Below are 27,000 nucleotides of genomic sequence, written 5' to 3' on the forward strand. Positions count from 1 at the left end.
CTGCGGACCTCCCATGTGGTAGATGGACACCCTATCCACTGGGCCAAGTCCGCTTCCCGCACGGACCTCTTTTTAATCTTACATGGACCTCCATTCTATATTTTTGCATTATCACTCTCAAAATTTTATTTTTCAATAATTTTATTATTTCAAGAATTTTCTATTCTTTCAAATTCAGACTCTGAAATTGTAACAAAATATAATTAGACAAGACAAATAAAATGCCACATATCAAGTGCCCAGTACTGGAGCTGGCATGTAGTAGGAAGTCAATAATGAAACCTACAATTTATACGAATTCCACTTACCTAGCATGGTGGTGTGTATATTTGCAATTTCTAATCATTAAAATATTTACTGACAAGGTGCCTGCATCTGTGTACTAGGAAATTTCTATGCTCTCAGTCCTGTGGAAGAAAATAAGAGAACTCTGGTCCTCTCAGAGCTGACATCTACTTGGGAGGCAAGGCTGATAGTCATGAAACAGGGATGATAAGGGGCAGCACATTCCCAAGTGCTAAGTGGGCTCATAACAACAGCAATACTTCATTATTTTATAGAGCTGATGTATATGATTTTATTTTATTTATTTATTTTTTTAAAGATTTATTTATTTATTTTTAACCCTCCCTCCTCTGTGTCTATTTGCTGCGTCTTGTTTCTTTGTCCGCTTCTGTTGTCGTCAGCGGAACGGGAAGTGTGGGCGGTGCCATTCCTGGGCAGGCTGCGCTTTCTTTCGCGCTGGGCGGCTCTCCTTACAGGCGCACTCCTTGCGCCTTGGGCTCCCCTACGCGGGGGACACCCCTGCGTGGCAGGGCACTCCTTGCGCACATCAGCACTGCACATGGGCCAGCTCCACACAGGTCAAGGAGGCCCGGGGTTTGAACCGCGGACCTCCCATGTGGTAGACGGACGCTCTAACCACTGGGCCAAGTCCGTTTCCCTATATGATTTTATATACTCCTCTCCAACCCCACGAAGTCAGTGTTATTATCCTTACTCTACAGATAAGTTTACTTATTCATTCATTCACATTCATTTGTGCATTTGTTCATTCATGCATTTGGCAAATATTTCTTTGCTACTGACTATGTGCCATGTGCTGGGTTGGTTCTTGAGATAGAAGGCATGAGACACCACTCCTGTCCTCTACAGACTACAGCATAGAAAAGGAGGAAGAAACACTAATGTAAAGAAGTTAACAAAAGGGATTCCTAAAGATGCATTGGAGAAAGTCTGACATAGCGGATGAGCCCTTTACCCATTTCTCATTTCCCCCCATGAATACTGTTTTTATTTTCACTATCTCCATAATTCTTCCAATATTCACAGGAAAAAATCGTGATCAGGTGTTTCGTTTTTCAAACCCAGGGACAATACGACGAGGAAAGGCCAAATGACCTCAAACTACACTGCACAGCAGCATCAATGCTTGTCATAGCAGGTTGTAATAGCTCTCCAGCCTCCTGACCATAGTCTATGGAAATACCTTGCTCACCATCACCATTTCCCTGGTAAATTGAGCTGAGTGTTGTTTTGCAAACAGAATCCTGTGTAAATACAGTAGGAGAGTTTGCTATTTAAAGGAATCCTCTGATAAATCTATTAAATTATTCTTTCTCATATTCTGATCCCAACCTTATTTCTTGAAAGAAAAATCTCTGCTTTCTTTCCATTTCCTTACTTCTTACTTCACAATCCTCTACATTCTGACTCAGGATGTAGAACTTCTCTGTAACCATTCTTGCTATGGACATTAACTGCAAAAATCTACTGGACCCTCTTTCAGTACTTACCTTACTTGAACTTCCTTCTACATCTCATGCACCTGATGTCTTGAAATTCTGTAATATTACATTACCTTGTTGATGAATTGTAACTCATCTTTTGGTCTATTAGCTCTTAGTTACAGATCTGTCTATCCAGCTACCCTTTGGACATCTTCATTCATTCATTCATTCATTCATTCATTCACTCATTCACTCAGTCATTGAACAAATATTTACAGGGTGCCTATTAGGTGATGGGCAATGTGCTACATCCTAGGAATAACATAATGAAAAGGGAATTTACAGTCTAATGGGGAAAACAGATACGCACAGGCAAGTCAATAGGTCTAAAAGTGAAGTCCTCATCTTTCTTACAAACTAATCCTTTATTCTCCATGCCCTATTTGTTCCTACAATCAACTCAGACACCCAAGTCAGAACTTGGTACTTTCTCTCTCTGTTTCACATTTGTTCATCCCTAAAAGCCAATTGTTGGCTAAGTCCTTTCAGGCCTTTCTCCTACATTTCTCTTAATCCAACTCTTCCCCATTCCCACTGCTCCTGCCCTAACTCAGGTATTCACCATCTTTTGCCTAGTTTTCCATGTAATGTCCAAAGTGGTGTCCTTGGCTCTGGCCTGAGACCAACACCCACAACCCATCCTGCTCAATCCATCCCTCTCATCACTAGAGTGACTTTCTAAATCCAAATTTTGACCTGACATTTCTCTGTTAAAATCACTACAGGGAAATGTATGTGGCTCAACCAATTGGGCTCCGTCTACCATATAGGAGGTCCAGAATTCGATGCCCAGGGGCTCCTGGTGAGGGCAAGCTGGCCCACACAGTGAGCTGGCCCATAGGGAGTGCTGGCCTACTCTGGAATGCCACCCAATGCAGGAGTGCCCCCTGCATGGGAATGCCACCCTGCGTGGGAAAGCTGTCCTATGCAGGAGTGCCAGCCAATGCTGAGAGCTGGCGCAGCAAGATGATGCAACAAGAGACACAGAGGAGAGAAAACAGCAGAACAGGGAGCTGAGGTAGCGCAAGAGAGTAATCGCCCTCTCCACTCCGGAAGGTCCCAGGATTGGTTCCCAGAGTCGCCTAATGAGAATACAAGCAGACACAGAACACACAGCAAATGGACACAGAGCGCATACGTTGGGGGAACAGGGACCGGGGCGGGGGGGGGGGGGGTAAATAAAATAAACCTTTAAAAGAAAAAAAATCACTATAGAAGTTCCACTCCCTTCAGGAAAAGTCCAAATGCCTTTTTATACACTACAGCTTCTCTGGCTGGACCCCTGCCCACTTTTCAGCCTCATTGCCCCTAGAACCTCCTCCCCACACCTGACTGCTCACACACACATATTCTATGCTCTGGAGACAATAAAAGAATTTCTCAGATACTACATGGCAATTTAGTACCAATAATCCCTCCTTTAGGAAGCCATTTCCAGCATCCTATTCTTGGCAGTGTGGATCAGTTACTTCAACACAAGGTTTAAGGGCATGAGCTTTGGAGAAAGCAGGATTAGTTCAAATCCCAGGCTGACATTTGCTTAGCAGAGTGATGTAGGGAAGGATACTTAACCTCTCTATACCTCAGCTTCTTCATTTTTATATGGGGGTAATAAAACCTCCCCGAGGAGTTGCTGGAAGTATTAATAAGATAAAGTACAGAAAGTGCTTAACATGGTACATTTTATACCAAAAACTATTGTTAAGTTGAACTCATAATTATTGTTGTTGTTATTAGACTTTTTACATATACTGTGGCAAATTTACACAAAAACCCTGGAAGGTATCCTTATCTCTATTCACAACTAAGGTAGTTAAATTATTTGCCAAGGTCATATAATTAGAAGTAGCGGAGTTGGTTTTCAAATCCACATCTCCAAATATTATTACAGCACTTAATATATTGTGGGACAAGTGTTTACTTGTGTACCCATCTCTCCACCTGGACAGGAAGTCTCTGAGGGCAAAGACTTTGTTGTAGTCACATTTTACGTGGGAAATTTTTAAGGAATGAATGATTGAAAGAATGGCTATGATCCAGCAAGGTAGACTTGTGGCTCATGTGGTTCCAGTCCTAGAAGAGGAGAGAAGAAGCCATAGGATCACTGTCACAATGGAACAAGAGCCATCACCTGGCTCCTCAGTTACTCACTCATTGCTTCTATCTGCACGTGGATGAGGTTCTCGATGTCTTCCTGCAGGGTCTGGTGGGGCTTCAGGGGCATGGGAAGGTAGCCATAGTGCTCTCTGTTGCAGAGGTACATCTGGATGCCTGAGGACCCAAGAGAGGAACAAAGCAGATCAATCAGAAAACACTTTTTTTAAACAAAATGTATTCTATAGTGACAACTGAGGGAAAGGAGACTGGGGAGTGGCTGCTGCTGAGTTTGACAGTGATATTGAACAAGTAGTTGTTCCAGAAACTGCCTGTAGACCTCAAAAATGCTCCTTTATTAAGAAAGTGAAACACAGCATTTAGGGACTAATAAAAACACTGGACCATTCTCCAGGCCAGAGGAAATTGATTTTTTTTTCTCTCTGAAGAAAAAGTGTACTCTTGGCCTGAAATCAACGCTAAAGTCATGAAAGGATCAAAAGGGAGGCAAGGAATTCTCATACCAGGGAGCAGAATGGAATGCTGTAATCTACCTTTAGGAAATAATGAGAAAATTAGGAATTAAATCCATACTTGACATGAAAGCAAACAGGAAAATCCTGTAAGGCTGACAAATTATTAAAGCAAAACCTAGACATATATAGAATAAAAAAAGGAAATTTAAAATTCTCTATGATTCTCCTTGGTTCTAGCTCTTTTCTTAACAATCATAAATTTGGAGCCAACCAATAGACATGAAACTTCCATAACAGGTTCATAAAGAGTCAAAAGCAAGTCTTCATTTCAGGACCTATTAAGAACATGTAATATGACAACATGAGAAATATATCAGAACCCTTTTATATTTAACACTTGTCTTCACAGCCCCAGCTGTCTAATCAGAGAGCTATAAAGCATCTATATTCAACCAAACAGCTAGGAATATGGAAATCAAGATGGTCTCATACAGATCCAGGAACTGACAGTCCTTGTAATGAAAAGATTGCTTAGTTAAAAAGGATGTTTCTGCCAAGCTCTGATCCACATGCCCAGGCCTCTGATTTACTAATTGCTGTAATCATCAGTGCTTTTCAGAAACAGAATTATCTGCATAGTGACTTCTCTATTTGGGGGAAATGAAATTTCCTCAAGTCAGCTGTATCACCTGCCAAATCATTTGACGCTGTCTCATGGCATTAACAGGAAAGAGCAGAAAAAGAAAAGAATCTTTATCCTCCTTCTTTACTGAATCTGTTTCCAATTAGGTGGTCCACTAAAGATTGTCAATTCTCTTGCCTTCACCGAGTGAACTTCCATCTCACTTCTGTTTGCCCACAGGAATGCTTCCGGGGAACTTCAAACCAAAATGCTCTCTCTTGCAAAGTCATGATGAATTCAGGAAGTGGAAGGAAAAATATTTCATTTTTAGGCTGCAACTGTACCCTAATTAGGTAAGCCAATTTACCATTCAACTTTCCAAAGCTTTAGTATAAAAAGAATATGATACCTAGCCAAACTATCCATCAAGTATAAGGGCACAAGAAAGGCACTTTCAGTCATACAAGGTCATACAATATTTACCTCCCCTCACCCTTTTTCAGAAAGTTACTGGACATGTGGAAGAAGGAGAAGGAAAAAGAGGAGGAAGAGGACTACAAAGACCAAGGAAGATTTGGGGCACAGGAAACAGAAAAGTCAATGCATAAAGAGAGAAAGTTGACAACTTGACAGTTGCGGTATCAGTCAGATTAGAATATATCAGAAGGCTCCAGGAGAGTCAACAATATCAACAGGTATAAAGAATACCTGATGAATCAGAACATTCTGCTAGGAATTTTAGATAATTAGTGACCAGTTTGGAATTTTATTAGTTATAATAAAGATAAACAAAAAAACAGACAATTATTAAGTTAGATATGGGAAGAATCCTACTATAGTCTACTAAACGGTTCACCTTGGAATTAGGTTTACATGTTATAACAACAAAAACAACAAATACTTTCTATTGATCTATCTTAAATTACCATGCAAACCATATTGAAAGGACGGGGTAATGGAAAAGTAGTTTTCATAGAGGGGGCAAAGGTAGGAGAAAGAGCCAATCCCTGATCATCTGCTTTCAGGGATAGTGACTAGATAATGCCTAAAATAAAAACTGAAAACCAAGAAGTGGCAATGCAAGCATGCTATTTAAAACAGGCATATAATATTCTAATATAGTAATCTAGAAGAGGTAAAGCGGTTGTTTTTTGGAAGAAAGAAAAGGTGCAGGGGATGATTGCAGGGGACTCCTAATTTTATAATAAACATTGGGGAAGAATTATTATTTTAAACTAGTTTCATAAATAATTTGTTAAAAACTAAAGGTTTACAAAGGAAATTGTGGATAATTAGATAGTGGATGAAGCAATCTGGTACTCACAGTGAAAGCTGCTTCTAAGGAAACAACTTTCCATTTGAAAAATAAATGTGAATGAATGATATCATACATTAAAGGACTTTGCTTCTCTTATGAAGATAGCAAACATTTTCTTATACCCATATAGTACCTTAACATCGCAGATTGATGTAATTATCTCTATCCTAGAGGAAAAATCAGGTTCAGAGACTGTGACTTGTCCAAGATCGCATAGTAAATCATAAGCGCCAAACCTCTGTACCTACTTGGCTGATGTCAAGTGGTTTCTACACACTTAAGATTTGGAAGTTCAGTCTCAGGACACTGATCAGTATGGATTCCTGTCCTTATACATGGAGGCACTTTTGAACATACCAGCAATGCCCAGGAGGCAGATCTGTCTACCATCATCCTCTTGCCTCTTTTGACTCAGCACATTTGGAAGATGATGGGCCAGTATGGGGGATGTTTCCTGTGGCCATGGTGCAGAGCCCAGCCCATTGGCCAGAGTGGGAGTGAACTCTTGACCATAGCCTCATTATAGCCATAGGGCTTGCCTGTGACTGATGTGCTATCTTCTTTAGCTAGATGGGCAGCCAAGCCTCTAGCACACCAGCACACTGAAACATCCCCCTTTATTCATCACCCACACATGGCAATGACCAGAGACTGATGTGAAAGATGACAGACCATGGTTTGTGGTGGCCCTCACTGTAACATGCAGACCCCTTATTTCCTTTTGGAATAATGTTCCATTGATGATACATAGTTAGGGAGCTTCACAAGAGAGAGAAAAGAGAACAAACTTCTCTTTCATCAAGACTCTTTTAAGGGAGAAGACAAGTGCTTTGTTTGGTATCAAAGAAGGGAAGAGCCTAGAGACATGCAATGGAAGAACTGCATGTGACTCCCAGACTCATTCGTGTCTCTTCTTAAAAAACTTCAAGGTAAGTAAAATCACTACCTTAGAGCTAGACAATTATCAAAGAAGTGCTTTCATCCCCTCCAAATGACTCCTCTCAACTCCTGCTCTGTTGACAGTCTGAACCATGGAGCTGGTCCTCGGCTTTTCCTGCTTCTATTAGTTATGTTTTCCCATGTAAAGGTCTCATGTCCACAACTAACACAGAGTCTAATACAATGCTGTGCACAAAAAGTTCTCAGCAAAGACTACGGACTGATATTCTTTCCTTCCTTTTCTTGCCTTCCTCATCTCACCTCAACTGAATGACCAATCAGGAATGCACTTAATTTCAAAGTCCCAGAAAAGCCTTTGGGAAGTCTGACTGACAAAGCATGAAGTCCTGGGGAACAGGCCAAGAGAAGGACAAAGCTGAAAGATCCTACCTAGCCTGTGGCACTCAGCCCGCCCAAACACACAGATACTGGGTTTTTAAAAAAATTATATCATAAGAATTTAGTGTGCAGGCCACAATAAAGCCTTGTGCTTTGGTGATAAAGGCAGACTCTGTTAGGCAATGGTCAATATTCTAATTGTTAACAGCTCACTTTCCTGGAATAGCCTCACTTTGAACTCTGGAGCAAAGGCACTGGCACAACTTGAAGGAATGAGAAGGCCCTGACTTTGCTTCTAGACCTCGAGAAGTCAGAGCAAATCACTGACTAAGCTGAAAAAGGCAGTTTCCATTAACACTGACATGAGAACCTTCATGAAAATTTCCAATCCACCTGACAGTAAGTACCTTGTTTTTGCCCAGACACAAGGCCTAAAAATGTCTACACCTGACCAAAGGGTTGAAGTCATTCTAGCAGCCAAGGATAAAAAATCAGTCTTCCACATTTCCACCAAATATTCTCATTCCTACCAAATCTACAATTGATGAGTGGGGAAGTCTATGACTTTAAGGGTATACATAGCTGTGTGAGTTATAGCTTGAATTTGTATTAAGTCTCATCTGCCAGAAACTTATTTCAATTGAATAGGGTCTTTGCTAGTAATTAAGTGGCACATTTCTGGCATACTGATAATGAGACCTGACTTTCATCAGGAAGGTCCGAATTATGCAGAATATAAAGCTTTCCTTTAGGAATGTATATGTTCCTGTTGAACCACTTTAGCAAATTATGTCCTCCAAAATAGCATGTGCAAGGTGAACAAGAGAACTTACCTTCCTACTGACTTGTCTTTCTCAGAAAACCCACAGATCCCATTGGAAATGCCTGTGGCAGAGACTGCTGGTTGTTTCCCAATATCTGTTCTCTCCTTCTTCTGCAGTGATAGAATTGGGGAGCATGGCTGCCTAGAATAGACTACATTCCATGCCTCTCAAGCTAGGCATTGTCCTGTGACTAAGTCCTAGCCAATAGGATGTGCAAAGAGGTGATGTATTCAGCTTATGGGTTGTGCCCTTAAAGAGGAGAGTGCCTCACTCATTGTTTTTGCTTTGATGGCTGGAATGCATCCAGGATGGTGAGAAATGGAAGGTAGAGAAGCAACATAGAACTAGTCTGGGTCTCTGACTTTAGGAACAGAGTTGCTGTACCAGTTCAGAACTTTTTTTTAAAGAGAAAAATAAACCCACTTTTTCAAAGCGTTGGATTTTTTCAGTGTTGTTTTGGGCCTTTGGCACAGTTTCCTCATTAATAAAGGGACTCTGATGATCAACAATAATGCACTAACACCACAGAAAACCAATCACCACTCAGGACTTACTCCTCTCTATATGCCCCAGTCTTCTTAAAAAGATAGTGAATTCCTGGGTTAGGGCCAGTCCTGGCTCTCGGTCATTGGTGCTGAGTGGCAGCACCACAGAAGGTGCTGGTATGATGACTGCAGAGAATTAATTGTCTCTAACACTACCTGGCCAAAAAAACCAACTCTGTTTCCTTAAATAGCAGTTTTTGAAAATAAGATGCACAAAACAAAGGAGCTGGCCATTTGCCATGTTTCCAAGGAACCAGTAAAACCAACACAAACAGTACCTGCTTGTCTGCTGGAGAAGGCAAAGACAATGATGTCATCAAAGGTCCAGGTGTAGTCCTGGTGCGGAGGGTAGAACATGAGGTTGTCAGAGGCTTCCTTCCTGAGGTCAATTAGGAATGTGGAGTGGACCATGGGGACGGGAAAGCAGCCTGTCCTCTTCCACTCTCTAATCTGAAGGTAGTCTGGGGTCCGTTTATAGAAGCCCTGTAAAAGAGCAAATAGGCAAGGGCTGTGATCTCTGACTGCAGGCTTCATCTTTCCAATGATGTGCTAGGCTGATGCCTTCTAAGACCTCTGGGCAAATGGAAGGACCAATAGAGCCAACTTCACTCCCATTCTCTTGCATTAGAAATTGTCAATTGAGCTAAAACAAATGCTATCTAAATAGAAAACACCACTTAAAAGGGCTTGATATTAGAAATAATCTTGATTTCAGCATAGCTCTTGATTTAATAATTTCATAAAAGTATATTTTATGCTGACTTACCATTGAATATGAGGTATGACTACATTAGGAGGTGGTATAGTGTAGCAGTTAAGAACACAAGTTTTGGTGTCTTCTTGGTCAAGTTATTCAACTTTGCTGTGCCTTTTCCCTCATCTGTAAAACTGGGATGATACTATCTACTCTACAAGGTTGTATCTGTAAGAATTAAATAAGGGCAAATTTCCTGAAAAGTGTTGAGAATAGTGCCTGCAACCAAGAAAGCACCAAAAACTAGTGGCTAGTGTTATAATGACCACATTAATATGGCTAATGTCTTCTTTACTAAACATGCCAGTACTTAGAAAACCAAATGCAGGGCTTCTTCCAATGCAGTTACTAATTCTCTATTCTTGTGAAGCTGCCCTGGCTTGGGACTTTTTGGGGATTCCCCTTTGGAATCTGACTTCTGGGCAAGCACACTGGACAACCTGTTCCCTTTCTTCATAGTTTTGAATAATTTTGTTATTACTCAGCTTGTTCTCCCTCCCAACTCTACTGTTCATGTTTACTCAGCACATACTATAATCCAGGCACTGTGTTAGACACTGGAGACATATCAGTGAGTAAGCCAGTCACAGTCTTAGCCCTTGCAGAGCATATAGAGACTGGTAGAGGAGCTTACACTCCAGTGGCACCAATTATTATAACTTGGCTATTTCCAAAAATCAAACCCATTCCAAAAGGATGAAGATTTATTTCTATACAACATACTTAAAAGTAGGCAGAAACTTTGAAAGGTCTTTCCAAAAATATTCTGAGCAATGGCAGGCTCACTGGAATGAGTGTAAAGTTTCACAAGGCACTGGAATGAATGTAAAGTTTCACAAGGCCAGCACCCTGAAGGGCATGCTCTTTGGATGCATAAGTTCTAGCATGTTCATTAATCAGACACAGTATGTTCACATTTCCTATTGCTATGTTAGTGCCCACACATTGGCATCGCAGCCTCTTCCACTTCTCTGACATTCCATTTGGTGTCTAGAAGAATGTGTACCTAAGTTAAACCTAACACCAACCATGTGATGAGGTAGAAGAATCACAATTTAAGACTCAGAGGATGTGAGTTTTAGAGCCATCTTAAAAATGTCCTAGCTGTTAGAATTTAGGCCATATGTAACTTCTTTGAGCCTCATTTTCTTCCCCTGAAAATGGGATCATAGTTGCTCTGTTCATCTCAGAGGGCTGTAGAATGAATGGATCACATATGACAAGGTCTATGGAGATACTTTGAAAACTGAAATTCACCATATGAAATCTTATTAATATTACTGTAATTTTTCATTAGCATTTAACTTAAGGGTCACTTAGCAACACTATGGGTTGTAGCACATCAGCTTACGATCATTTCTGCCAAGAGATAAAGGGGACACAGTTCTCCGAATGCCTAAGGAATCATGTCAAATATAAATTTCTAGACTACTTCAAAACAATATTCTCAGAATCAGAAGCTTGGAAAATTCATGGCAATGATGAACCACTAACTATCCTGGGGGTAAAAATGAAGAGCAGTGAGAGATGCCCCTGCAGACAGGCAGAAGAGGTGAGTGTGTCTCAGATCCCACTCATTGTCCACATAATTTGAATGCTGCTGGTAATAATTCCTGTTCATCGGCCAGACAACATCAGGGTCATTTTGTTTGGGATGCTTTTAAAGACTCTGGAAAACAAGGCCTGCCTTGGGTTTATGAAGTCATCGGTCCTTTCTATTCCTGCCCTAGCTGAAACCTGACTGGGAGTGGTAGAAAGCCAAGAACAGACAGAGCAAAATTTGACCTGCCTCCCAGGTTGCTCGGATTTTAGCATTACTGTGCAAAACAAGGGAGCACATTTCTCCCTGTTTGCTTTCAATGATTAAAGCAAACAAGGAGATAATAGAAACCTGAAAGCTGCAGTCATTAGGTTAAACTCAACTTTGCTGCTGGCATCAAAGTATAACTCACTAAAAAAACCCTCAGTTATTCTGCCACATGAAACACTGCAGATTATCAACTGAGATTGTATGAACTTAAACTAGCCCAGTATGTTTTCTCCCCAAGGAACCCCATGGCTTTATAAATATTAATTTATTGCACCCTAAAAGAGATATGATAATAACCTGGATTAAAAATCTCCTGGAATGCGGGGATGTAACTGCAACAAAAGAGGAATGCCTCATCCAGTGGTGTACAGGAGCCACCAACTGTTAAACTTTCAGAAATTGTGCCAATCAGTTGATCACATTGGTGGCCTCAAATCAGCCATGGTGGGAGTATTTGTAACATGAAAACTGGCAAACACTACCAATCAGGGGTTTCCCATGAAATTCTTAACACACTGTGGCTTCATTCTTTCAACCAAATCCAAACCAGATATAAAAAGTGGTACTCAAAATTTATCTCTTTGATCATGAGAACACATTTAACATACTTGTTTCCCTTAGCACATTTTATCCTACATTGATATATGCTACACTGATCAGTTTAATTTATTGCTTTTAGTCACTAACTAAAGCACAAAATTTAACCGGAAGTAAGTACTCACCCAACTAGAACTCTAGAATTGAATATTTTACTATGGGAGAGAGTGTGGACATTAACGTTTTTGTGTCTTACTTTTGTAAAAGCAAGCTTTTGATGGTTTTAATTATTAAAACTCTTTGAAATAAATTTGGCAAAATATATCAAAATCATAAATATATTTATACTCTTTGACTCAGTAATTCCACTTCTGAGAAACTGTATGAAGAAAATAACATTAAATACAGAAGAGTTTATACTAATGATGATCATCATTATAATAATTAAAATTGAAAACTTAAATATTGTTGAAGCTAAGGGAAAGGTTAAGTAAATTGTAACAGCTGCTTGAACAAAATAGAGCCATTATAAATATGCCAATTTGCTATCTGTGGTTTTAGAGTGGTGGGTATTAATGTGATTTTTTATTTGTATTTATCGATTTCTAAACTTTTCTGTAATGTTCTTATGCTAGTTTTGTAATGACAACAACAACAAAACACTAGTTTTTTAAAACCCTGACTCAGAGGAAAAAAAGCACAAAATCCAGCATATTTTGATTTGTTAATTTAAAACTCCTAAGGCTAAGCTCATGAAGATATATATATATATATATATTTAGGAGTTACTGGGGATTGAATCCAGGACCAAGTGCATGGGGAGCAGGCACTCAACCACTGAGCTATATGTACTTCATGAAGATATTTTCATTGTAATTCATTAATACAGAAAAGCCCATTGGGTTGTGGCATTGGATGTGGATTTACATCCTTTCCTGACGATACTTGTTCTAGTAACACACACTAGACATGCACATTCCAAGGGGGGAAAAAGACAAAGGTGAATGAGGCTACTGTTGATACAGTATTGCCTTGTTAAAACTCATTGTTCCAAAGACTTGCCTGAGGTGTGATTCCACACCAGAAATTAGAGTACAGGTTCCGAGACTCCAGCATGGGGGCCACAATGGTTTTGTTTTCTGCCATCATTAGACTGAGGGTCTGTGGATTAGTCAGGAAATTGTCGACATCTATGAACTAGGAAAAGAAAAGATAATGTCAGGTGAAAAGCACTTCGTAGTAATGCGTTTAAGAAGGCATGCCCAGTACTTACGAAAGATCATAGAGATTTGCTCACGAGATATGGAACCAGTTATCTACATCCTCCCCATTGAAACTCATGACAGCTGGGTGGTTTTGAGAAAGTCACCATTCATTCAGTCTGTGGTGTTTTGGAGTTGTATGTATCCCAGAAAAACATGTTCTTAAACTTAACGCATTCTTGAGGATGCGAACCCATTTTAAGCAGGGCTTTTTAATGGGTTTACTTCATTTAAAATGTGGCCCACTTAAATCAGTTTGGGTCTTAATCCTATTACTGGAGTCCTTTATAAGCAGAGTGAAATTCAGAGAGAAAGTCAGAAAGGGAGCAGCCAGAATTTGAATGTCAGTGGAATCCAGAGGAGAAGAGTGAGTGTCTGGAGAGGCCGCCATGTGCATTGTCATGTGACGGAGAAGCCCAGGACCAAGGACCTCCTGAAACCAGCCCTAGAACGACACAGTCTTCAGGGAGAAAGCATCACCTTGATAATGCCCTGATTTGGACTTTTTTCTAACCTCAAAGCCATAATCTATTAAATTCCCATTGTTTACACCAGCCCATTGCACGTTATTTTCTTGAGCAGCCAAGGAAACTAAACAGATTTGTCAAAGTACGTTTCCACAGGTTGTGCTCTGCATGAGGTACTAAGTAATGAATTGGTGCAACCATACCAAGAACAGACTTAATTAGGACCCAACCTATACTTGGTTAGTGGTTTAAGTACAAGATATTAATGACCTCCAAATCCTTAAAGATTAATTCACCAAACAATCTGAATACAGATGAACAGACCTACTTAGGTTTTGGACAGTAATGCCAAGATGTCTCCAAGCAGAACCATCACTGCTATTTTAATGTTACAAATAGATACTTGGTTTGAAGTACGTAATATCAACATATGCTGACTAACGAAGCTATTCTCCATTCTCAGCAGCAGTTAACACTGATTGATTTACACGGAAAGTATAACAACAGATTCTATCATATAAAAGAAATAATCAGAAGCTTTCCTTCTTATAGCAATCTGTTTAACAAAAGGTTTTGTGGTTTAGCGTTTGTACACACAATGACATTTAAGCAGCTATATAATGTTAAAAATTTTCAGTAAAAATTTGAAAACCTTTATGAAATTATTTGTTTTGAAAATATATATGAAAAATTATTGGACTGACATTTGCTGTGATTGAAGGGCTGGGGATAGCCATAGGTCAAAAATTCTTTTAGAAATCAGAGAGTCTAATGACAGAAAGTAGATGCTCATAAAGTTAATGAAATAATAATGGCTTTGCTTTATCAGAGTTATTTCTAGCCTCATCCTGGGAAACATTTGACAAAATAGTTAAGTAGATTTTGGGGGCCACAGATGAAAAATCCAGTTCCCCTAATTCTGTGGGGGGAAAATAACCCTCAGTTTTCAAAAGAAAAAAAGGAGCATTAGAGCTCCTTGTTGCTTAGGAAGCTGTCCTCCTTCCCAATTGAGACAGGATCATCAAGGCCAAGGACAGAGTACAATACTGATTCCATCAAGTCCAGCACTTTTCTGCACCACTCTCAAATTCTAAGGAAAGTGATAGGACTTCTTCATGGGGAGTTCTCCATTTCAGTCCACCAGAGCCCATCATAACTGGGAGCAACAGGGATGACAAACAAAAGAGATGTCATTCCCCAAGTCATTCAGGAGCAAAAGGGAATGACATTTCAGAGCTGCTAATCTGAGTTACTGTTTATATAATTATTTTCTCATATCCCTAAGATTCTTCCAAAAAATTATTAAAGTACTTTATATTCCTTTACCTACAGCATCTTCCATGATTTTCTTACACCTGTTATATGAAAGCAACTAAATAATTTAGGAGATTCTTTGCTCATTCACTGAAAATGTGTATCAGGAGTGGGTCTGAGATGAAATTCAAATATCCCAATATTAAGTTCTAAAAATTTTCCCTTGAGCCTTTGCTAAACAGGAGTGATGGTGGTGCCTAAACCAAAAGTGATTTGATTGCCCCTATGGTCCTAGTAGTTGGACAACTGGTTTGGACACATTCTAGATAACAGCTGTCAAGAACACAAATATCTGCTTTTACCAGAATGTAGTCTGACCATTTTTCCCTCGCAGTTCGAAGGGCTGCCTGTCGTAGTTTCATCACATGGGCAAACCGGGAGCTTGGCCAGTGCTTTGGTCCAATTTCATCAGGATAAGACCTAAAAGTTTATAACAACAATAATAGCTGATATTTATTGGGTGCCTACATGTGTCAGATTCTGTCCTAAATGTTTATAAGTACTAACTTTTTTGATCCTTTAGCAACTCTAGGAAGCAGATCCTAGTATTATTACTGTCATCCCCATACTGTCGGTAAGGTAACTGGAACAAAGAGAGATGAAACAACTTGCTGCTTACTGTACACAAGAATCTTTATGTGAAATATTTCACCGGGTTCTAACTAGAGCCCAAGAGATCAGTACTCCCATGCTTCCCATTTCACAGGTGAGAAAATAGGGGTAGAGAGGTCGTCATTTGCCTAATGTTACACAGTAATAAGGAACACAGAATTTGAATCCAGGCAGTTTAACCCCAAAGCCTATGTTCCTAGACACTTTGGTATACATCTTGCCATCTGATAAATTTGGAAATATTGCAGTGTAAAAATGAGTTTCCCAGGAAAAACAAACATTAAATTTACTTGGTGTAGCCTCAGTAAGGGACTCCACAGAGCCTAACCTCATTGATCTATCCCAGGTGAAGTCAGGTCATGGGGCAAATCTATAAAGTCTTGGGGATCGCTATCTATCAACATTCACACAGCAGCCAGGACTCTCACATGCCCACACAGGAAGTGCGCTGGTGCACTCTCCAGACCCCTTCCGGAAACTCCTAACTGGTATGGACACTGATGCTGTCATGGCGACCCTTTCTGTCCAAAACTGGCCACCTTTCAAGCTCTTTTATCTGTGCTGGCTGTACTTTTGTTTTAGTGAATGAAAAGCCACAAAAACAATGCGACTGGAACTGTATGAATAAGGTTTATCAAGTTATGTACTACACAGGAATTCTCTGGGATTTCTTCTACAATTATTGCTTCAGAGGAAATTATGAAATTCCTGTTTTTATGAATATATTGCCAAAAAATAACTGCCTTCTCTAATATTTTTCATGCTATCTTGGCATATAACATTTTCAGTAAAAATCTGCCTACTGAGAAAATTATCAGTATGCAAGGCAGATACATAAAATCTTTCTGTGCCCTTTATTACTTAGACCAAGTTCCATTATAAAGAAGTCAAAAGGAGTGTTCAAAATCTTTTATAGTGTTCAAACTATATATTTTAGTGTTACATTTTGCTCAATATGTAAAATAAATGCTGGGATTTGAAAAATATATATATTTATAGTTTAAATAAATGTATTTTGTCATATATAGAGAGAGTAAAAAAGCAAAAGGTTTGTTCTGGAAGGGCATTTTAAATTAAAATACCAATTTGACTTTCAATATATGACTTACCTGGGCAGAAATTCAGGTAACTCAATTCATCTACTCTTAACATCGGTTTACCTTAAGCTGGAATTGTGCTGGCCTTGGAAACATTTACAATAGTAAGTTTTAAATACATTTATTAATGCTCTTATTGATTCATTTATTCATCCAATGACATAGTATTGGGGGGAAATATAAAGTGTTTGTATATTAGCCCATGCCCAAAGAACCTATAAATTATTTAGGAAAAAAAATATATAAATTACAGAGTTGAATAATAATACTAGTTATAGTTAAGTGTATTGTTGTGTCAAAGAGGGTGCTATGCAAAATAAACAATCCACAGAAAGGGAGATCTTTACAACTGAGATGACTAAGAAAGGATTTCTGTAGTAGGTGGGACTTGGGGTAAGAGTTATTTACATAGAAGGGAAAGACCTTCCAGGAGAGCAAACTTGTGTGAGTAAAGATTGCAGATGAAAATAAAAGGAACATTTTGGATAAAACAGATTTTATGAAAAGAAACAGGAAATATGGACACATAGATTAGGTTTATAGAATCTTTTCAACGTAAGTTTTAAGTATTTGAATTTTGTACTATGGTTACTGGAGAACTGTTGGAATCCTTTTAACAGAAAAATAAAACCACTTCATTGGTATTTTGGGTAGATTGGTTTGATAGTATGGAATATAGGATGCCCTGGAGATTGAAGCAACTAAGTATTGCTATGATTAAATTTGGGAATAACCTAAATGTCCTTAAGTAGAGGATTGATTAAATAATTACAGTAACATCCATACAATGGAATACTGTGAGGTCATAAAAGGAAGGAAAAAGTTCCTAAACTACTGCTACAGAATGATTGCCAAGATATGAGGAGTGAAAAGAGCACAATAGAAAAGTATACAAACTCTTTTATGTATAAAATATACAAACTCTTACTATGATGCATTGAGTATTAACTATTTATAATCAAAATATGAATAAATTATTTTAATACTTTAAAAATATATACTGCTTTTGTAATTTACTTATGAAGTAATGAGAACCTGAATTTGGCTGGTAGCTAAGCGTTGAGGAAGAGAGAAATATGAAGACCTGTAAAAGGAAGAAATTATAGGTCTTCATAACTCACTAGTTACAGAAATGAGAGACAAGAAAAAATCACACGTATCTCCAAGGTTATTAGCCTGAATGACTGGAGGAATGGTTAGGGGAGGAGGAGTAAACAATGAGTTTCTAGAATTTCCTTTGCTACTCACTGTGGTTCATCCATGGGCCTCCACTCCACATAGTGATAGAGCTTCTGTACATTTTTCAACCACTCCCTGAGGATTTCTGTTGTGTTATCCACATTGTGGTCAGTGGCTGCCCTGCATGAGAGAAATCACAATGTAGTTCAGTTATGTGATGCAAAGAAAGGAGGAAATCTGAGAGCCCAGATTAACTGAAAAGAGAATGGCCGGGTCTGGAAAAAGTTGTATATATGAAAATGACTCCCTTATGGTCCAAACTAGACAATAAATTTCTGAAATAAGAGACACATTAAAATCATCTTATGTCATTAGCTCCTCAGAGAAGGCTGGATAATAGTAGAATCAATGAATGGTTGTGTTAGTAAATAAATACATGAAAATACTAAAAACAATAAGCATAAAATGAATTGAACAAGAGACATTAACTAATTTTGGAAATATAAAAATTTGGATTTTTAGTTATCCAATATGTAAAATCTACCTTTTAACTTCATTTACAGCTACCCTCAATTCAAGCATCATTCAGCTTTATTTTCATTTCAAGCCAATTTTCAGGATACAAGATTTCTGGCCAGTGTTTCTTTTTTCAAATATACTATAGGGGAAAGTCACAATGAGAGTTCCCAATTTAAACCTGTAAATCTAAGGCAATTTCACATTTCTATTTTGGATTAACCTTACCACCAATGATATGAAATACAGTATCTTCAAAAGCCTTCAGATAATGTATACAATGTTCGTGTTTCTGATATGCCTTGAAATTTTAACAAACAGATCCACTTAATCTACCTTGAAAGTCTAATAAAATATAATAAAAAGTGTGGAGGTTCCATATCTGGCAGAAGAATGGAAATTTGCACTAAGAAACCCAGTAAGCAACCCAAACGCTTTTACCCTGTATATATGCACACTGTTCCTGCTGGTTTAAGGGGAAAAAAGACATTTCAAAATGAACAGTAAATAGTGGACCACATCTACAAATCTACTATAAGAAAAATAAACAGTAAAAGAAAGCAAAACTGTTCAACTGATGAACAGTCTTCCCATGAAACTAATCACAAAGGAAAAAAACACACAAAAGTGTAACAAAATACTCAACCTTAATTAAATACCCCTTAAAGCATCTGCAGCTAAGGAAAAAAAACCTCAAATGAGAAATTCAAGCACTCAGACAGAAATGGACCAAAAACCCCAGAGAAATGTGAAACACGAGTTGACCAAAGGGAGACTATATTTGAATAAAAATATAACAAGAGGCACCAAAAAGGCTCCCAAACAGATAAGGGAAGGAAAATATAGGAAAGAAATAGGTAAAAGGATCAGAAAGAAAGTTATTGATGTAGAAGATATGACAATTAAGATTCAATATATGTGTAATTGGAGTCTCTGAAGAAGAAAAAAACCTAATTTATAACTAAATTAAGATTTATAACTATAGTAGAAGAAATTTTTCTGTAAATAAAAGACCTGGACCTCCAAATACAGGCGCACTGTATATCTGGGAAAATTGAACCAGAATAACCAATTCTGAAACATATTCTACTATAAGTATTATATTTTTAATGATTAAAATAAAAGAATTCTTCTACGCCTTCAGGTAAAAAGACCAAATCATAAAAAAAGGAAAAGAAATCAAGTTGGCATCTGATTGTTTTACCATAATGTTTGAAAAAAAGACAACACTAAAGTAGCAATTTCAAGTAATCCAAGGAGAGAAAATGTGAACCTTTAAGGATCTATAACCAGCTGACCTGTTTTCCAAGTATTAGGTCATAGAAAAACAGATTTAAGCATAAAGGAACAGAGAATACAATATTCCTGGGAAATTTATTAGAGCTTCATCCAACCAAGATAGGATCATGGAAACTTGAGCTAAAGAGCTGCTCATAAGCATTTAGAGTATTTCACTGCAGAACTAAACCTAAAATAAAAGTGGGGACAAGATCAGAAGAATAAAATGTAAATGTCATGTAAATGTAACTGTCATAGCAAAAACACAAAACTTTCTAAAAAATGGGAATGAAGGCAGAAAGTTCACCATTGAATAAATGTATTGATTATCATATTGGTAGATAAGTTTCAAAGATATCATTAAAACTAACAAAATTAATAATAATATGAGCCTAAGCAAGAAAAGAAGGGACTAAAGGCATTATAACAGGCATCAATATAAAGATAACCACCAGAAAAAAATTCAAACCTCTCTAAATAGCAAAAGAAACATGAAAAATAAAGAGTAAAGAAAACAGAACTTTGCAACACCTACTCTGCAGCTCATTGGACTCACCCAGGACAACTAACAAGGAGATGATGATGGACAATGCCCATCCCAAGGAACAGAGACAGTATGAAACAGCAAGCAAGATAGATCCATCCATCTGCCCATGGGATCTAAACCTCCTCTCAATTAGAGGCAGAGTGGACATCCCCAAATCCTTAAGACTGAGGAATGAAAATGGACTAAAGTAGACTTACTATTATTCTACTATATTTTACTATAAACTTATTGTTATTCTAGCAATGGGAGAACTTTAATCATTGATGTGGAGGTAGTGGCCATCAGAAATTCTGAGGGGAGGGAGAGAGAAAAATAGGTGTAATATGGGGGCATTTTCAGGACATTGGAATTGTCCTGCATGACGTTCGAGTGATGGATACAGGCCATTATATATTTTGTCATAACTTACAAAATTGCTTGGGACAGAGTGCAAACTATAATCCATGGTTAGTGGCAATGCGTCAATATGTGCTCATCAATTATAACAAATGTACCATACTTTAAAAAAAGAGAGAGAGAAAGAGAATGGAACTCATGGGGGAAAGAAACATAATAAGTAAAATATATAGCTGATACAATGTATGATAGTTGAAACCAAACACATTAGTCATATCAGTGAATATAAATAGACTTAATTCACTTATTAAAACAAAATATTTTCAAATTGGATCCCAAAAGAAAATCCAACTCTATATTGTACATTAGCTACACATCTAAAACAAGTTATTTAGAATAGCTAAACATAAAGAGATACGAAAACATACTGCTCAAATGGAGAAAGAAAGAAGAAAGAAAGGACAGAGAGAAAGAAAGGAGGGAGGGAGGGAAGGAGAGAAGGAAGGAAGGAAGGAAGGAAGGAAGGAAGGAAGGAAGGAAGGAAGGAAGGAAGGAAGGAAGGAAGGAAGGAAGGAAGGAAAGAAGAAGGGAAGGAAGGAAAGGAGGAAGGAAGGAAGGGAAGGCAAGCAAGCAAGAGTTGCAGTTTTGGCATCAAACAAGGTAGAATTCAAAGGGCACAATTCACTTCAAAGATAAAATAAGTGTGAATAATCTATGTGCCAGTATATAGTAGAAGGGGTTGGCAAACTTTTTCTTTAAGATCCAGATAGTAAATATTTTAGGCTTGTGAGACACATCTGTGTTGCATCTACTCAACTCTATTATTGCAGTGTGAAAGCCATCATAAACAATATGTAAATGAATGAGAGTTGCTGTGCTCCAATAAAGCCCTATTTCCAACACAGGCAGCAGTCTGTAGGTTGTAGTTTTTTGCTGTCTTTCCTAACCCCAGTATAGTAAAAAGTACAGAAACTGCAAGGAAAAAACAGAAACACCAAAAAATGACACACAAACACCAGTTTCAGTTGAAGACAGCTCAAATGGGGGAACAGTGAAGATTCAGAGGACCTACATGATACAGCATAGAGAATATACCTTATTCTTAAATGCACAAGGAACAGTCACAGAAATGGATCAATAATCATATTAAAAAGAAAGCATCCATAAAATAAAAATAACACAAACATCAATCTCTGATAACAATGAAATAAAACTAGAATTAGTAAGACAATAAAAACAAAGAATCTCTTTGAAAGCTATCTATTAAACAAGTATTTAGTGAAAGAAGAAATACAAACTAATTTCAGAAAAATTAGAAATGAAAGCACTACATATCAGAATTTGGGGACATACTTAAAGGAGTGATCAGAGAAAAATTCATAGTCTTATATACTTGAACCAATAAAAATAAAAGTATGAAAATAAATTATTTTCAAAACTAAAAAATACTAGGAAATAGAATACCGAAAAACCTAGAAAAAGAGCTACAACACAAAAAGCCACAAAGAAAGAAATAATAAAGATAAAGGTAGAAAGTAATGAGGTGAAAAAACAAGATAGGAGAACTAATAAACAAATTAAAAAGCTGTGTCCTGAGCCTCCATTGCGTTTGTGCTGCCTCGGCCTCCATTTTTGCTAGGGCCTCTTGGTCTTTGCTCTAGCCCTTAATCCATTTCCACACGCGGGCCTCAGCATATATCAGACACCTCTAACCAACCATTACCTCCCATGTGCCCCACACCATCCACACACCTCACCCAAGACCCACGGCTAGCTCCAAATGATAAGCTGCCCATCCCCAGCGCCCTCGCACCCCCAGTCTCTTTCCCTTTCCACTAAACCAATCCTTGACTCCCCCAGGAAGCCTTCTAACAGCCACCCCTGGACCTCAAGAAAGGCACAAGCCCATGGGTTCCCCTTTGCCTATTGTGAGCACCCCACCTGCTGATTGAGGCCCCGGAGTGGCTTGCCCATCCCATCGTCCCCTCGAGATGCCTCCTCTCCCACTTCAGGAACTGTAAGTAATAATTACTATCTTGTTTTAAGCCTTATTGCTTCCTGCTCCCTATTTGTGTGATATCTGACCTCCACCTGAACCCAAGTTTAAAATACCATTTAATCAAGTTGCAATATGCTCTTTGGGGAAAAAAAATCAGCAGAATAGACAACTAGTTAACCAGATTAAGGAAAAAAGGGGAGACAATGCAAATATAAAAAATAACAAATGACAAGGGGAAGAGGAATAATGATTGACATGGAAGAGTTTAAAAATCATAAGGCAACTACTTTGTGCAACTCAATGAAAACCTTGAAAACTAGATATAAAAGATATCTAAGGGAGATTTAAGTCAGCAAAATTGACTCCAGTAGTAATATAAAATTCAGAACATGGACAAAATGGAGTTACCAAAGAATTATCCACAAACAAAGGAAAAAAAGAGAAGAAAACACCAGGTCCAGATCATCTCGCAGGGAAGTTCTACCAAATCTCAATAAACCAGATAATTCCTTAGAGTGTTAAAAAAAGAATGAATATTCCAAATTTTTGCAAGTACAAATAATGAAAGTACTCCCAAGTAATGCAAGTACAGTATTTCTATCTAAACTTTGTAAAAATAACACACACTCAACTACAAACCAATCTCTCTCTTTTTTTAAAGATTTATTTATTTATTTATTTCTCTTCCCTTCCCCCGCCCCAGTTGTCTGCTTTCTGTGTCTATTTTGCTGCGTGTTTTTCTTTGTCCGCTTCTGTCCTTGTCAGCAGCAAGGGAATCTGCGTTTCTTTCTGTTGCGTCATCTTGCTGTGTCAGCTCTCCGTGTGTGCGGCACCATTCCTGGGCAGGCTGCACTTTCTTTCGCGCTGGGCAGCTCTCCTTAAGGGGCGCACTCCTTGCGCGTGGGCTCCCCTACACGGGGACACCCCTGCATGGCAGGGCAATCCTTGCGTGCATCAGCACTGCGCGTGGGCCAGCTCCACACGGGTCAAGGTGTCCCCAGGTTTGAACTGCGGACCTCCCATGTGGTAGATGGACGCCCTAACCACTGGGCCAAGTCCGTTTCCCCAGACCAATCTCTTTTAATGAGTAGGTTGCAAAAATCTAAGTGTAAGCAAACATAATCCAACATCCTAATAAGAAAATAATAAGCATGCCCTAAGATAATTCAATATTAGCAAATCCATTAATATAAACCACCATATTAATAGACCTGAAAAAAAATCATGATTATCTCCAAAAATGCTTTAAAGGTCTTTAACAAAATCAATACCTATTTCGGATTTTAAAAAAAGAACATGCTCAAAGTAGAAAATTATGCAAACTTTCAACACATGATTAAAATAAACACACACACATGCACACACACCTCTCAGTTCTAAAGACTTACTTGGTGGAGAAGGCATTGTCACTAAGGTCAAGAACAATTAAAAGATGCCCGTAATATCCATTACTGCTTAATATTACTTCGAGTATATTAGTGAATGCAATTAAACAAACAAACAAACAAAAGCACTAGAGGCAGAAGAACTGAAATAAAAGAAGGAAAATTTTCTCTATTGGCAGATGATACCACTCAAGTATATCAATAATAAAACTAATTAAATTATAAAAGAATTCAGCAAAATAGCAGAATAAAAATTAACAAGCAGAAATCAATATCCTTCACATGTGTCCACACAATACCCAGTTAGAAATGTAATGAAATAAGGAACCCCATTTAAAATAAAATAAAATATAAAGAATAAAACCTATATGAGGAAGACTTTAAGACACTACCAAAAAACAAAAGAAATAACATTAAAAAATGAAAAGATATTCCTTGTTCTTAGATTGGATAACTCAGCAAGATAAAGAGGACAATTTTCCTTAATTTAAATATTTTAATATAATTCCAATAAAAATACCAAGAACTTGGTTTTCTCTTCTCCTGTTGTTAGAAAAGTTGATCCTAAAGTACCTATGGAAAAATGAGTATGCAAGAATTGCTAGGAAAATCTTGCTTAAAAAAAAAAAAAGAGTACTACTCTAATCAGATATTAAAGCCTACTATAAAAATCACTACAATTAAAACTATGTGGTAATGACAGAGGAACAAACAGATGGGGAGACAAGTGGAATAAAAGAGAAAGTACTAAAATTTAGTTTATGATAAAGTTGGTACCTCAAGTCACAAGAAGAAAGAGGGACTTTTAAATAAAAGGTGTTGAGACAACTGCCTAGCTAATTGGTGAAAAAAAATGTATCCATAACTCACACTGTACACCAAAATAAACTCCAAATAGATAGTGATTTAAATAGAAAAAAGAAAAGTGAAAACATACAAGCACCAACAGAAAAGACGAGTAAATTCTTTTATAACCTGGGTATGGGGACAGGATTTCCAACTATAACTTACAATCCAGATGTAATAAAAGAAAAGTTTCAAAAATCTGACTATATAAAATTTTAAAAATCAATTTTATGGCAGAAAACACTGTAAGCAAAGTAAAAAAAAACTGAGAGAAAATACTTGCAATCAACATCATAGATGCGGGACTCATCTCCCTAATTAATACTGTACTCAAAAATGGAGGGGGAAAAAAACTAAAAATATAATAGAAAAATGGGCAAAAGATAAATGAAAATGTTCTGTAAATCTACTTCTCTTTAAAAAAAAAGTTAAGGGCAAACAATTCACAAGAAATTGATAATTGATACCATAACCAGAAGGAAAAAAAATTGCTTCAAATAACTTTTAAAGACAGTGCTCTGACTTTATTATCTCAATAAGATACTTTTTAAGGACAGAAATAATACACAAATCTTGAATTTTACTTAGTAGATCTTTTGTTGTAGTTCTTAGTGTAGAAATTCCAAAACAGTTTTGTGTATTGTGGAGTAGAGCACAGGCTTCTCACAGGGAATAAGAGAGGTTCAAGTAGGGAATTAGGGAGGGAGAAGGACTCTGTGATGTTGAATTGGAAGTGGAGGTGTCAATATAAACTGAAGATTTAAATATATATATTTTTTCTAGATATCTCTAGAACCCTCAGGAGCCCTGCTGTTTGAGGCACTGTTCACCATGGCAGTCAATGAGATCCTGCTGAGACATGCATAAGCATAACCTCTGGAATGACCTCCTACTCATTTTGAAATCTCTTAGCCATAAAAACTCATTTGTATTTAATATTTCCCCCTTTTGGCCAAGGTCTTTTCCCAACTGCATTGCTAGTTGGCACTTGGTAATAATTTCTCAGTGCCAGGGAGGTTCATCCCTGGGAGCCAGGTCCCATACCAGGGGAAGGTAGTGTGTTTATATGCTGAGTTTGGCTTAGAAAGAGGCCACATTTGAGCAACAAGGAGACTTTCAGGAGGTAACTCTTAGGCAGTATATAATACTAGGGTAAGTTTCAATTTCTCAAGTAAAGGTTCATAAGTACAACTATCAATACCAAGGGCATAGTGTAATGGTCTGTCCTCCTTCACTAGGCACTGTGCATGTACTCAGAGGATTCTTGCTGCTCTATTAGAGAATGAAGCAGGACTTCCCTGGATGGGAATTCAATATTCTTCAGTAATTGTGTGAGTCCTCACCCACAGAGACCATGCCTCATGACCATTTGAACATATTCATATGCTATAGAGGTATGCCCCAGGTGCAACCCTTCCCACACATCCCCCTAGACACCTAGACACTATAGGTAGGGGAAAATATCTCAGGAATTTGGCACCCTGTCAGTGGGCCTTATTTGGGAATATATGCTCCCCAATGTAACAGAGTTAGACTCATTTACAATTTCTCTACACATGACTCTTCTGCATATATTTCCCAGAGACTTAAATCTTCAGTCTGTTGATTTGTCAGTTGAACCCTGAATCTCAGCAAAAGTTGCAACACCTACTCTCCAATTCATTGCACTTGCCCAGGACAACTAACGAAAGGATGATGATGGACAATGCCCATTCCAAAAAAAACAGTATTCAAAACTGCAAGCAAGACAGTTCCATCCATCTGCCCCATGGGATCTAAGCTCCCTCTTAATCAGAAACAGAGTGGGCATCACCATCCCAAAATCCTCAAGACTGAGGAATGAACAAACATAAGGGGGGAATGCAACTATGGACTTAATTAGATTTATGATTATTCTAGCAATGGAAGAACTCGTATCGTTGATAAAAAGGCAGTGACTACCAGAGGTTCTGAGGGGAAGGAGAAGGAAGGATAGTGCAACATGGGGTACTTTGGGACATTGGAATTTTCCTGTATGACATTGCAATGATGGATATAGATCATTATACATTTTGTCAAAACCAATAAAATTGTGCAGTGTGAAGTGTAAACTATAGTCCATGGTTCATAGCAAT

General features: G+C 38.0%; 1 protein-coding gene across 2 annotated transcripts in view; it reads right to left on the bottom strand.

Annotated features, from left to right (window-relative positions):
* Positions 1–27,000, bottom strand: part of COLGALT2 (collagen beta(1-O)galactosyltransferase 2) — a 130,084-nt gene that overhangs the window by 29,575 nt on the left and 73,509 nt on the right. For both annotated transcript variants that reach the window (XM_004469091.5, XM_071207610.1), the window contains exons 2-6: positions 18,049–18,159; positions 15,394–15,511; positions 13,111–13,245; positions 9,226–9,430; positions 3,942–4,061 (exon numbers count right to left, since the gene is read on the bottom strand). In XM_004469091.5, the coding sequence (XP_004469148.1) occupies positions 3,942–4,061; positions 9,226–9,430; positions 13,111–13,245; positions 15,394–15,511; positions 18,049–18,159 (689 nt within the window). The remainder of the gene's footprint in view (positions 1–3,941; positions 4,062–9,225; positions 9,431–13,110; positions 13,246–15,393; positions 15,512–18,048; positions 18,160–27,000) is intronic.

The sequence above is a fragment of the Dasypus novemcinctus genome, chromosome 13 (genome assembly GCF_030445035.2).
Source record: "Dasypus novemcinctus isolate mDasNov1 chromosome 13, mDasNov1.1.hap2, whole genome shotgun sequence".
NCBI lineage: Eukaryota > Metazoa > Chordata > Mammalia > Cingulata > Dasypodidae > Dasypus > Dasypus novemcinctus.